Source organism: Ciconia boyciana, chromosome 6 (assembly GCF_034638445.1).
Source record: "Ciconia boyciana chromosome 6, ASM3463844v1, whole genome shotgun sequence".
NCBI classification, from domain to species: Eukaryota; Metazoa; Chordata; class Aves; order Ciconiiformes; family Ciconiidae; genus Ciconia; species Ciconia boyciana.
In genome coordinates this window covers 2,049,406-2,061,297 of record NC_132939.1, presented here as the reverse complement: position 1 = coordinate 2,061,297, position 11,892 = coordinate 2,049,406, and the positions used below count along the sequence as shown (strand labels likewise).

The following is an 11,892-nucleotide window of genomic DNA, read 5'->3' as shown; positions in this document are numbered from 1 at the left end:
CTGGGTGTCCCCCCCCGCCATGGCAGGTCCCTGATCCCCCCATGGCAGGTCCCTGATCCCCCCATGGCAGGTCCCTGATCCCCCCAAGCCCCAGCAAAGGGTCCTGCAATGGCAGCCACAGGCAATGGGCCAGCAGGTCCCTTTATTCAGGGATGCCATGGGGCTTTCCACCCCTCCAGCCCCCCCAATCTCTCCCAGTGATCCCAAGACACCCCCAAATCACCCCTGGGTGATAGCAGAAGACACCCCCCCCCGTCACCCTGCTCCCTGCAGGCTCCCCACGCTGGGCTGGCACCCACCCAACCTTCCCCTCCCTATGCCCCACACCGGGGCTCAAGCCATCCCCCCAGCTCCCCAAAAACCCACAGCGTCACAGAGATGGGGTGACCGCTCTCGCTGCCCAGGCTTCTGTCTCCCCTGCCCTGCTGGCACGGGGACCAGCATCCCTGTCCCCAGGGAAGGGGGGTGATGCCCCGTCACTCCCCGTGCCACCACGTCAGTTCTCCTCCGGCCCCGTGCAGAGGTGGGGGGCACCCAGCCGTGGTGGCCGGCTCCGGTAGCTCCGGGAGATCCAGGCGAAGAGCAGGCAGGTGACCGACTGGATCCCCGCCAGCAGGAAGAAATAGTTATCCATGCGGCAGCTATTGATGCCCCCTGCCAGTGGGAGGGTGGTCAGAGCCGGGGGGGCGGGGGGGGCCCTCAGGCCACCCCAATGTCCCACACCCCATCCCCGCTGGCCACAAAGGCACCCCAAGCAGGAGGTGACACCCGTGTCCCCATGCCAGCGCTTACCGTAGTCCTCCGGGCAGCGCATCCACCCGTGGGTGGGCAACGAGAGGAGGGTCAGCAGCCCCGACCCCAGCAGCGAGCCCACCCCGGAGATGAAGAAGAAAAGACCCATGATGGCTCCTTTCATGGACTTGGGGGCCTCGGCGTAGGCGAACTCCAAGCCTGCGAGAAAGCGGCGAGAACGTGGGGAAAGGCTGGAACCCTTCAGGGTTCCTCCAACAAACCCCCCCGCCGCCGTGGGGGGCTGCGGTGGATGCCCCGGGGCTGCTCACCGGGGATGCTGGCAAAGAGCTCGCTGATGCCGATGAGCAGGTACTGGGGGACCTGCCACCAGATGGGCAGCGTGGCGGCCAGGTAGCGGTCCTTGCCGATGAGCTGTGGCACCGTCTGGTTGCGGCGCACGTACCGCAGCCGTTCCCGCTCCAGGATGCCTGCGGGATGCGGGCAGGGGGCTGAGCATCTACCGAGCCCTTGCCCGTGGCAGCATCCCACCCCAGCCCGGCTCCTACCTGCTGCGAGGACGGAGGCGAGGCCGAAGAACATGCCCAGGGCCATCCGCTTGAGCGCTGAGGGCAGCAGCCTCCGCCTGGCTAGGAAGGGGTCGATGACGTGGTCCTTCAGGGGCACCAAGACCAGCAAGACCACCACGTTGGCCAGGAGCAGCCAGGCGTCCGGGAACTGCGGGGCAGAGGCAGGTCAAGCCCCGGTCCTCGCCTGCGGCACGGAGCTCGGCATCTCCTGGGATGCCCCGGCTCCCACCCCAGCCCTCGCTCATCAGGTCCACAGAGCTGCTGGCCCCGTCCCTCACCGTGTAGCCCTGGAGGGTGCTGGCATCGACCTGGCCGTGCTGGAAGATGCTGGGGATGTGGAGGTGCAGACCTTGCAGGTAATACGTCGACTGCATCTGAAAGGCGGCAGGGCGGTGGCTCCACGGGCTCAGCTCCCGGACGGACCTGCCACCACAGAAGGTTCCCTGCCCGGAGCAGAGCCCACCCCGCACCTCACCTGGAAGTAGACCATCCAGTAAGGGATGAAGGTGAGCATCACGGGCAGGATCCGGGCCAGCACCTGGAAGTTGGCAAGGTCCTCCTGGGGCGAAGGGGCTCCGGGCTGGGCTTCGCTGTTGGGGAGAGGGTCCCCAGCCTCCCACGGGCGAGCGCTCAGCCTGGGGAGAGGGACAGCATGGGAAAGGCCAGGGCTGGGAGGGCGCAGCCCCCCGCAGCCCCCCCACCCTTCTCACCTGTCCCCAGTGCCACCCAGCCAGCCGCAGCCGCAGCTCTGCAGGGCCAGCTTGATCATGGCAGAGACCTGGCTGCCCGTGGGGGGCTTGGTGATGAAGGTGGGGGTGGCCAGGAGGAAGATGAGGAGGGCCAAAGCCAGACAGGCGACGGGGATGAGGTAACCGGCCAGAAAGCTGATGTTCTGCTGGACAAAGGCCACCACCAGCAGGGAGAAGACGGCCCCGATGTTGATGCTCCAGTAGAACCAGTTGAAGAAGCGTCGTGTGGCATCACCGCCCTGGTCCCTCACCTGCCGGCGCGGAGGGACGGGCCCCGGGGTCGGCTCTCAGCCCCCGGCAGTGCAGAACCTCAGCCCTGAACGTAGGGGTTCTGCTTCGTCCCCTGTCCCCCCACCCTCCGGCATCCCCCCATGCCCCCATCCCACCCCTCACCTCCTGGCTTCCCTCCCTCCTTCCCCCAGCAAGGACGTCCCAAGGGTCTCAAAGGGTTTGGAGGTGATCTATGGGGTGCAACCACATCTCCTCCACCCCGTGGGAGACTGTACCCCCCCTTTGGCTTGGCAGAAGGGGAAGGGAGACCCATAAGTCCACGGCAGCCCGGTGCGGGGCGAGCACCCGGCCGGGAGGAGCCGGTTGGGAAGGGGCAGAAGGAGAAGGATGCCGCGCTCACCTGGTCAGCGCCGAAAGGGGTGAGGTTGGCTCTGACGGAGCTGACGCCCAGCGCCAAGAGCAGGAGGCTGCTGTAGACGGTGGGGGCACAGTACTGCTCAGGGGGCTGCCCCCCGCACGTCCCACCACGGTGCCAAGAGCAGTTTCGGATGGTATCGGCGGGCAGCTGCCCGCACACCGAAAGGCGCCCGTCCAGCGACGCGGTGACGGGCAGCAGGCACGCCGCCAGCAGGTACAGCAAGAAGCTGAGGGCCACCGCGCCGTAGCGGCCCAGGTAGACGTCGGCCAGCCAGCCGCCGACGGGCGAGAGGAGGTAGGAAGCCCCCAGGAAGAACAAGCAGGCGCGGGACGCCTGGGTGCCCCCCCAGCCAAAGGTGCTGCTGCTGAGGTAGAGAACCAGGTTGGCCACGATGCCGAAGAAAGCCGCCCGCTCCAGCCCCTCCACCGCCAGCACGGCCACGCACGCCGCCCCGCGCCGCTTGAGGGGTGTCCCCCCCAGCAAGGGGCTCCGCTCCCCGCCGTCCCCTGTCCCGGCCATGCCCTGCCCCGGCGCGCCGCGGCTCTCGGCGTTGGCTCCGCTGCCCTTCACCGCCCCGAGCGGGAAACGCAGCCGGGGGTCCCCGTCCTGTCGCGGCCCCTTCTCCGTCCCCCTCGGCCCCTCTCCGGGTGGGTGTCCTCAGCTCCCGTCCCTCCCCGACTCCCAGTTCCCCATTCCTGCTAAACAGACACATCATATGACGGCTCAGGAGCGAAAAATCCCCGTCAGCCAGCGCGGCTTCTCCTTCCTGGGGGCTTTCCCCTGTGTCCCCCCACCTCGGGAGGGGGTTTCTCGCCCCCCCCCCCAGCACAGCTCTGCCGGCACCAGAACCCCTCGCTGAGGCTGGGGTATCCCTGCTGTGGGGGTATCGGAGCCCTGCCTGCGCCGGGGGACGTTGCGCACCCACCAGCACCCACCGGAGCCTCCCGGGGCCGGTGCCAAGCCAGGCTGAGCCCGGCTCAGGGCTGCCATGCCAGCTCCGGCCCGGCACGCACACCCCAAATCCCTGGCCCCTGAGTGCACAGGGGTTTATTTTGCAGTCTGATTTCCTAAGGAAATGGGGCTGGAGGGGGTGGGGGCCGTGTGTGCCTGTTTGCCTCTCGCACTCTGGTATTTTCCACCGGGCTCAGCAGCAAGACAGGCAGCGCGAAAGCTTTTAAGTTTCCGTAAGTTTAAAAAAAAAAAAAAAAGAATTAATAGCTGAGAAAGGCAGGAAGCTCAGGGGTGAGAGACAACAGGCACGCACCTTCCCAGCCCCCCGCACCCCCAAACTCCTACCCGGACCACACAAGTTCCCAGCCCCTTACAGCATCCTCCAGCTCCTCCGTGCCCTCACACGCTCTCCTGCCCAAACAAGCCCCTCCGGGCTCCCCGGGGCAGGGGAAGAGCCCAAAGCGGGGCTCCCCAGCCCGCAGCCATGGCTCCCGGCATCCCCGCGGCCCCCGGCCAGCAGGCAGAGGGACGAGCTTTTGGGGACGAGGGGGTTTGATGGGTTCTGCGGTGACCGGCAGCTAGGCAAGGGAAGAGAGCCTTGAATCCGGGTTTTCGGCTCGGGGGGGGGAACCCAGCACAGCCCAGCTTGTTCGTAACATCCACCTACCTGCCGCCGACATCCCTCCCGGCCGACGTCCCTCCCGGCCAGGGCTCGGCAGGCAGAGGGGCCGGGGAGCTGGGTGGCACGTCTTCTCGGTCACCATGGGTTGTCCTCTGCGGCAGGTCTCTCGTGCCACGGGGTGAAGCAGGGTGCGAAGGACCCTCCAGCAGGCAGCACCGAAAGGCGCCGGCCATGTCACGCCTGCCCGGGGCCTCGCAAGCATCCCCCTCAGTCCCAGAAAATGGGGGAGAAGGAGGGAGCCCCACGCTCTGCTCCGTCACCCCATGGAGGTCCCAGAGCTCGGGGGAGCCTGAGCCCCACCGTGGCACCGGCGATGCCGTCCCCAAGCCCGTGCCACGACGGCCCCCCAAGAGCTGCAAATCGCGGCTCCCGCAAGATCCACGTCCCCCGGGGGCTGAGCGTGACCTGGGGTGGGACCGCCGGGTCCCCCTGGCTCCCGTGACCCCGAGGGACGCCGCAGGCGTGCGGCGTGGTCCCCGAGCGGAGCCCACCTCCGCCCGACCCCCCACTTCCCCCCCGCGAGCGTGCAGGCTAGAGCCACCCCATCGTGCTCCTCCGCCCCACGGCGCTGAGCTGGCTTCCTGCAGCCCTCGACCGCAAGCCGGGAGCAGAGAGCGGCAGGCAGCGCGTGAGGCCGCGTCCGAACCATGTCCCCGAGCCGCTGAGAGAGGCGGCGGGAGGACGGGACGACGACCCCCAGCTCCCCAGCTGCCATGGGGCTGCCCCACAGCCACTGAGCGGGATGGAGGGGCTCTGCCTGCTCTTGGTGGCTTTCTCCGCCGCGGCACCCAGACAAGGTACGTCAACGTCCCCACCCTCTCCCTTCCCGTCCCTCTCTGTGTGCTGGGCCCCCGCGGCGATGGCTCTGCCGATTTCGGAGCCGGGTACCCACTGCCTCCCCGGCTGGGTCCTGCTGGGGCAGGGGGTGTCGGTGCGCGCACACGGATGTTACCGGCGGTGATTCGGCGCCGAGCGAGGATGCTCTGCGAAAATGGAGCTCTTCTCCTTCCCGAGGCGCTCGGGCACGGCCGGTCCGACCTCCGCCGCTGCTCGACGTGCCTTTTGCTGGGAGCGAGGGAAGGGCGGCCCTGCTTGGGGGCTGGTGACTCTGGGCACCCTAAAATGCCTCTCCGAGCGGTCCCACCTGCCCGCTCCCACCCCTGGCCCCGCGGGGACAGGGCGATGCTCTCCTGGTTTTGGCAGGCACAGGCCAAAACCCACCCACGCTCGTGTCACCAGCATCACCCTGGGACGGTTTTTGGGGACGATGCTACCTGCTTCCCCCGGCCCGGCAGGGTTTAGGGTGTTTTCACACCTGAAATGGCTGCCAGAAGCAGCCTTGACGCCTCTGCTCAATTGGGGAACGGTCGCCATCGCCCTCGTTTCCGCTAACAGCTCCTTCCTGCACCGCCGCCGACACGCCGCTGTCTGCCTGCGCCCTGCCTGCAGGCTCGAGGCACAGCGCTGCCCGACACCGGGACCCCGCGGAGCAGCTCTCCCCCCACCACGTCCCCCTCTCCCGCGCTCCTCCCTTACCTTTTCTTTTAATATTTTTAATCTTTTCATATTTTTAACGCTAAGGATGGATAACGTTTCCGATGGAGCCCACCGGCTCCCCCAGGACGCCCACCCAACGCACCCCACCAGCCCCGCCAAATAACTATAGACGCCTCTCGCAGCGATCGCTGAGCGAAGGCGGGAGCGGGCTCCATCAGCATGGCGGGCTGACGTAGCGGTTGCAAAAAGCGCCCTTTTTTGGTCAGAAATCGTTAGCGCAATAATCGCATTATCGCGCGCCGGTGCGGTCGGGATACAGAGAAAGCCGCGATGTCGGTGGCGATGACGGCGAACGCACCTCGCCTCGCCCGTGGGGACGAATCCTTCGCCTTGGAGGAGACGAATGGCGAATTTTTCCAGCAATAACCGTGGGAGCCCAGCGAGCGGCTCGGCCGCGGCAGGCTGCTGACGCGTGTCGTGGCAAAGGGACGGGAGAGAGGGGACGGGGAGGACGGGATCGAGCCCTGTGCCTGAAATGCCGTGCCCTTGGGGTGCTCGGGGAGAGGGAACAACCTGAAATGAGACCACGGTGGCAGCAGCATCCGCTCACCTGCGGCACCGACGGCCACACTGGGGGTGCGGGCAGGTACAGGCAGCAGGTACAGGCAGCAGGTACAGGCAGCAGGTACAGGCAGCAGGTACAGGCAGACCCTCTCTGTTGGCAGGGGCGGCAAGCCGGGAGGCGGCAGTGTCGGCGGCAGCCCGGGCGCGTGATGACACTCCACGCTTCGGCTTTCCCACCGGTGAGTCGTGGTCCCAATATCGCCATATTTAGGGCCAGGCTCTTCCTCCCCCGTCCTGTGAGCAGAGCCCGTGCCAGGATTTGGCCCCGGGGCACCTTCAATCACAGGGATTGACTTTTAGGGGTGCAAGAGAGCTGTGGCCAGGGCTCGAGGGGACTCCACATGGTGCCACCCATTTTGTGGCAGCCTGGGGATGCCATTTTGGCCATCCTTCTCCCACAGCAGCATCCCTTTTCGGGAGGCCGGGGTGCACATGCCTGCGCCCTCCCCATCCGCCCCCCGCCCTCCCGACGGCTGCGTGCCGGGGTGGCAGCAGAGCCGCGTCCCTCTGGTTTGCCATCTGTGGGCCACCGAGCGCCCAGCAGCCGGCATGGCCGGCGGCAGCCGAGCCGTCTGCTCCTCGCCGCGTCCCCGCGCCTTGCCAGGAGAGCCGGGGCTGAGCCAAAAAAGGGGGGATTGGCCCCCCGATACACACTGACCTCGCTCCTGCTTTCGCCTTGGCAGCTGCCAGCTCTCAGCGGGGCTCTGGGTGTGTGTCTGTCTGGCGGCACATCCGTCTGTCCTGCAGCCGGCAGCCCCGTCCTCCCACTGTGCCACCTCCCGCCGTGCTCAGAGGGGCCGTCCAGCCCCGGGCAGGGCGATGGGGGGTCCCGGCGGGCTCAGCCCCTCATACCCTCTGCCCCTTCCTCCTCGCAGCCCCCGCAGAGCCGTCGGGACCTCCCAGCACGCCGGCGGGCAGCGCGGCTGGAAACACCTCGGTGGCACCAGGTGAGCACCCACATTTCCTCGCACCCACATTTCGGTGGGGAGGAGGGAGCCTGGGGGCGGTGGCATCCCATCCCGCTGCTGCTGCCGCCGCACGGAGCTGCCAGTGGCACGGGGGGGACAGCGCCAGGGCCACCCCTACCCTCTTCCCCTCCGTCTTGCCCAGGTCCCAGAGCGCTGCGGCTGGCCGGCGGCCGCAGCCCGTGCGAGGGCCGGGTGGAGATAGAGCAAGCCGATGCCTGGGGCACGGTGTGCGACGACGCCTGGGACCTGGCCGACGCCAACGTCGTGTGCCGGCAGCTGCGGTGCGGCTGGGCCGTGCACGTCCACGGCAGCGCCGCTTTTGGCCGGGGCCGCGGACCCATCCTCCGGGACGAGGTGGGCTGCGAGGGGCACGAGGAGAACCTCTGGGACTGCCCGGCCGCGCTGGAGCACGACTGCAGCCACAAGGAAGATGCCGGCGTGGTATGCTCGGGTGAGTCGGGCACGTGCTGGGTCCAGCGGACGTCGAGCAGGGTTCGGGCTGCGGTGGGCAGAGGAATCGGGCAGGGTGCAGGCAGCGCATCCCCAGCTCCGCTCTCTGCCTGCAGAGCACCAGGAGTGGCGGCTCTCCGGGGGCCAGGATGGCTGCGCCGGCCGGGTCGAGGTCTTTTTTCGCGGCACGTGGAGCACGGTGTGCGACAGCACGTGGTACGAGGTGGAGGCGAGCGTGCTGTGCCACACGCTGGGCTGCGGGAAGCCCCTCCGGCAGCTCTCCTTCGGCCACACGCTGCCCGGCAGGATGCTCTACCAGTGCGAGAACCAGGAGCCGTCGCTGGCCCATTGCCGGTGGACCTACAATAAATCGGCTCCCTGCCATCAGTCCCGGGCGGCCGGCGTGGTCTGCAACGGTACGGGACCCCCCCCGCCTGGCCCCGCGGGTGTGGGGGGGCTGACCGGCTGCTTGCGGCCATGGGGGTCCCCTGCAGATGAGCTGCAACCCGGCTTCTTCTGCCCCCGCCCCCCCCCCCGTCCCTGTCTCCCTCCTGCCAGGCTCCCAGGGCTTGCAGACGCCAACCCCGATGGCCACGGTGACATCGAGCAACGTCACGCTCCTGAGCGGTGAGCGTCCTGCAGAGCTTCAGCCACGACCTGGGTCTGGGAGGGCTGCGGGGAGCACCCAACTCCCCCCCCTTACCTGGAGGGAGGACGTCCCCGGTGTCACGAGCTGCGTCTGTTCTCTGTTTCAGCTGAGGTGGGCTCCTCGGCTGCGGGGGTCCCGTCCCCTCTGCACATGCCCCTCTTCATCCTCTGCCTGGTGCTGGCAGCACTGCTCCTGCTCACCGTGCTGGCCTTCACCGCCGCCCTGCTGAGGGTGAGGAAGATGAGCGGTAAGGAGCACCCACGGGGCACGGCAGGCTCTGGCCATGGAGGGAGTAACCCTGCTAGCCCAGCCAGGGCCACCGACTTCCTAGGCTCAGCTCAGCCGCGGGAGCGGGGCTGACTGTGCCGTGGAGCAGCTGAGCGGACGCACCCCCCCTTGTCCCCACAGCTCACACCATGTCCTCCCTCGGGCTAGCCGGACCGGTCCTGGTGACCCACAGCGCCCAGAGCCCCAGCGTGCCCTCCGGGACCTCCAACGACTACAGGGAGATGCCCACCAACCTTCCCAAAGGACCAGGTAGGTCTGGCAGGTCAGTGGCCCACCCTGGGGGCTGTGGGGCAGGAGGTCCCGGCTGGCGATGGCTGCCACGTCCCCGTCTCGTCCCCCAGACCCGCCGCTCACAGCCCTCCCCGCTGCCAAGACCTCCGATTCCGACTCCGACTACGAACACTACGACTTCAGCAGCAAGCCGCCTGTGGCCCTCTCCACCTTCTACAGTGAGCAGCCCACGGGACCCCGGGACCCCCGCCACCCTGCCCCGGGGTGCCCGAGGGTGTCCCTGCTGATGTCCCCTCCCTGCAGACTCGCTGCGCCGGCAGCCCGGGGAACCACTTCTCGCGCTGATACCCAGCCAGGATGGAACGGAGCCACTACCCGCCGAGGGTACGACACAAGGGGTGCCCGTCCCTCTGTCCTGCGGCGCTGGCTGCCTGCCCGTCCTGCCTGCGGGTGGGCAAGGGGCCGCCCTGCAGCCTGGGGACTGATGTGAACCCTGGGCCCTGCAGTGCCGGCCAGGCTGGACCCCCCGTCCCGTGGCAGGGCGAGCAGCTCCTCAACCTCCTCCTCCTCCTCCACCGAGCCCTACTGCAATGACAGCGCAGCCCCCCCGCACGCCTGGGTCTGCCCCCCGCCCCCCGCCCCCGGCACACACCAGCACGCAGCACCCGCCACCCACGGCTACTCCGACTCCCCTGGCACGGGTGGGTACCGCTGGTGGGCTGCGTGGTCCCAGGGATGGGGACAGCCCTGGGGAGGGGAATGGGGGTGGGGGGACCCCAAGGATGGGAGCAGGGATGGGGACAGCCCTGGGGAGGGGAATGGGGGTGGGGGACCCCAAGGATGGGAGCAGGGATGGAGAGAACCCGAGGGGGGAACAGGGATGGAGAGACCCCAGAGATGGGAGCAGGGATGGGGACAGCCCCGGGGAGGGAATGGGGATGGGGAGACCCCAAGAGCAGGAGCAAGGGATGGGGACAGCCCGGGGGGGGGGAAGGGGGGTGGAGGGACCCCAAGGATGGGAGCAGGGATGGGGACAGCCCCGGGGAGGGGAATGGGGTGGAGGGACCCCAAGGATGGGAGCAGGGATGGGGACAGCCCCGGGGAGGGGAATGGGGGTGGAGGGACCCCAGGGATGGGAGCAGGGATGGGGACAGCCCTGGGGAGGGGAATGGGGGTGGAGGGACTCCAGGGATGGGAGCAGGGATGGGGACAGCCCTGGGGAGGGGAATGGGGGTGGAGGGACCCCAGGGATGGGAGCAGGGATGGGGACAGCCCCGGGGAGAGGAGCAGGGATGGAAGGTGCCAATAAAAGACCCTGTTTCCCCCAGCTCCCCCAGCAATGCCCCATGTGCCCGCCCCAGAGCTCTCCCACCCCTGGGTACCTGTGTCTCCAGCAGACCCCGATCCCGCCGACAGCTCCAGCACCTCCTCGGGGGAGTGGTACGAGAACGTGCAGGGCGCCGAGCCACCCGGGGACCCATCCCCGCACCCCGGTGAGGACCCCGCACAGGAGCGGGGTGGTGTGGGGGGTGCAGGGCTCCTCTGCCCCTGCCAGCATCCTCCTCCCGCTCCCTGCCCCGCTCTGCCTGACGGGCTCTCCCTTGCAGGCTGGCCGGCTCCGTCGTGTCCCTCGGGGGGACACACGCAGGACCCCGACTCCTCTGAGGACAGCGACTACGATGACATCCAGAGCTCTGCCTACTGAGGCTGCCCGACCGCCATCGACAGAGGGGCACGGCGGGGGGGACCCGGCACGGCGTGCAGCCGAGGACTCGCCGTCCCTGCCGACGTCTCCTCCGGACTTCTCCAGCCACCTCCTCCACGCCAAGGCACGGGCACCAGTCCCGGCAGCACCCAGGGGATGCTCGGCGCAGGCGAGCTGTGCCGGGCTGCACGCTGCGATTAAAAGCTTTTCCCAGCGGGTCGCTGTGTCCCTCGGCCATAGGGGTGGCCAGCCCCTGTGGGGTCACCAGGCGCTCCCAGTTGCCCACGAGGCATCAAAGGATAAGTGACCCAAAGATGTCCCTTCCTGCAGCCCCCTGCCAGGCTGGTCACAGCCACGGTGAGTAGCATCGCCCGTGCTGGCCGCAGGTCCCGGTTGCTGGCAGGGACCTGCGTGAGCTGGGCAGGGTGGGAGCAGCCGGACGTCCCGTCCCCAGCCCACGGCAGCAGGGAGAGGGGAGGCAGGGCCTGATCCAGCCCCACAGCACTTGGGGGTGGCAATCAGTCCCCAGGGAGGCGGGTGGTGGGGACGTGGGGTGGCGGTGACCCACAGCCATCCCCGGCACTCCGTGGCAACGCAGCGATGGATACGGAGGTCCCCCCCTGAGCTTCCCCGCGTGCTGCTGGGCCACCGTCCTCCCTATCCTGGGGCCACACTGGCCCCCGTGCCCGCAAACCCTGGCCGGGGGGGCTCAAGGGCTGCTGGCAGGGAAGGCACGGTGCTGTATGGAGGTGCCGGGGGGTCCCGGACCCTTCTCACCCCAGCCTGGGGCTGCGGGGCAGATACCAAGCCGGGAAGTGGGACGCAGCCAGCTTCCAGCCCAGGGTGGATTTGTCCCTCGCCCAGAACTCAGGGAGTGGGGTAGGGCCCCCGAGGGAGGGATAACCCCCTCCAGCATCTCCTGTGCCGGCCTGAAAGCTGGGGTATCCCACGGTCCGCCCGAGCTCCAGCAGGATGCCCGAGCGAAGCAGCGTCACCCTGTGCCAGGCGCAGCCTGGGGACAGGGGACACCGGTGGGCTTGGGGGCTGCACCCGGCTGAGCCCGGCACAGCACCCAGCCGTCACCCCTGGGGCTGGGACCCCTCCATCCCCCTGCCCCGGGGGGCTTCCCT

General features: G+C 68.6%; 2 protein-coding genes across 2 annotated transcripts; one reads left to right on the top strand and one right to left on the bottom strand.

Annotated features, from left to right (window-relative positions):
• Window positions 1–361: 361 nt before the first annotated feature.
• SLC15A3 (solute carrier family 15 member 3) lies at window positions 362–3,236 on the bottom strand. The gene is made up of 8 exons (XM_072863996.1): window positions 2,700–3,236; window positions 2,030–2,319; window positions 1,795–1,954; window positions 1,598–1,693; window positions 1,299–1,467; window positions 1,062–1,220; window positions 793–951; window positions 362–654 (listed from the first exon to the last, which is right to left on the bottom strand). The coding sequence occupies exons 1-8, from the start codon at window positions 3,234–3,236 to the stop codon at window positions 497–499; spliced, it is 1,728 nt and encodes a 575-aa protein (XP_072720097.1). The 3' UTR covers window positions 362–496.
• A 2,941-nt stretch (window positions 3,237–6,177) lies between these two features.
• CD6 (CD6 molecule) lies at window positions 6,178–10,963 on the top strand. The gene is given in 14 exon segments (XM_072863995.1): window positions 6,178–6,253; window positions 6,573–6,650; window positions 7,347–7,418; window positions 7,582–7,890; window positions 8,006–8,305; window positions 8,448–8,516; window positions 8,645–8,785; window positions 8,947–9,075; window positions 9,168–9,275; window positions 9,361–9,441; window positions 9,564–9,758; window positions 10,386–10,550; window positions 10,624–10,778; window positions 10,781–10,963. Coding segments are annotated over 14 exon segments (2,061 nt in total).
• The last annotated feature ends 929 nt before the right edge of the window (window positions 10,964–11,892 follow it).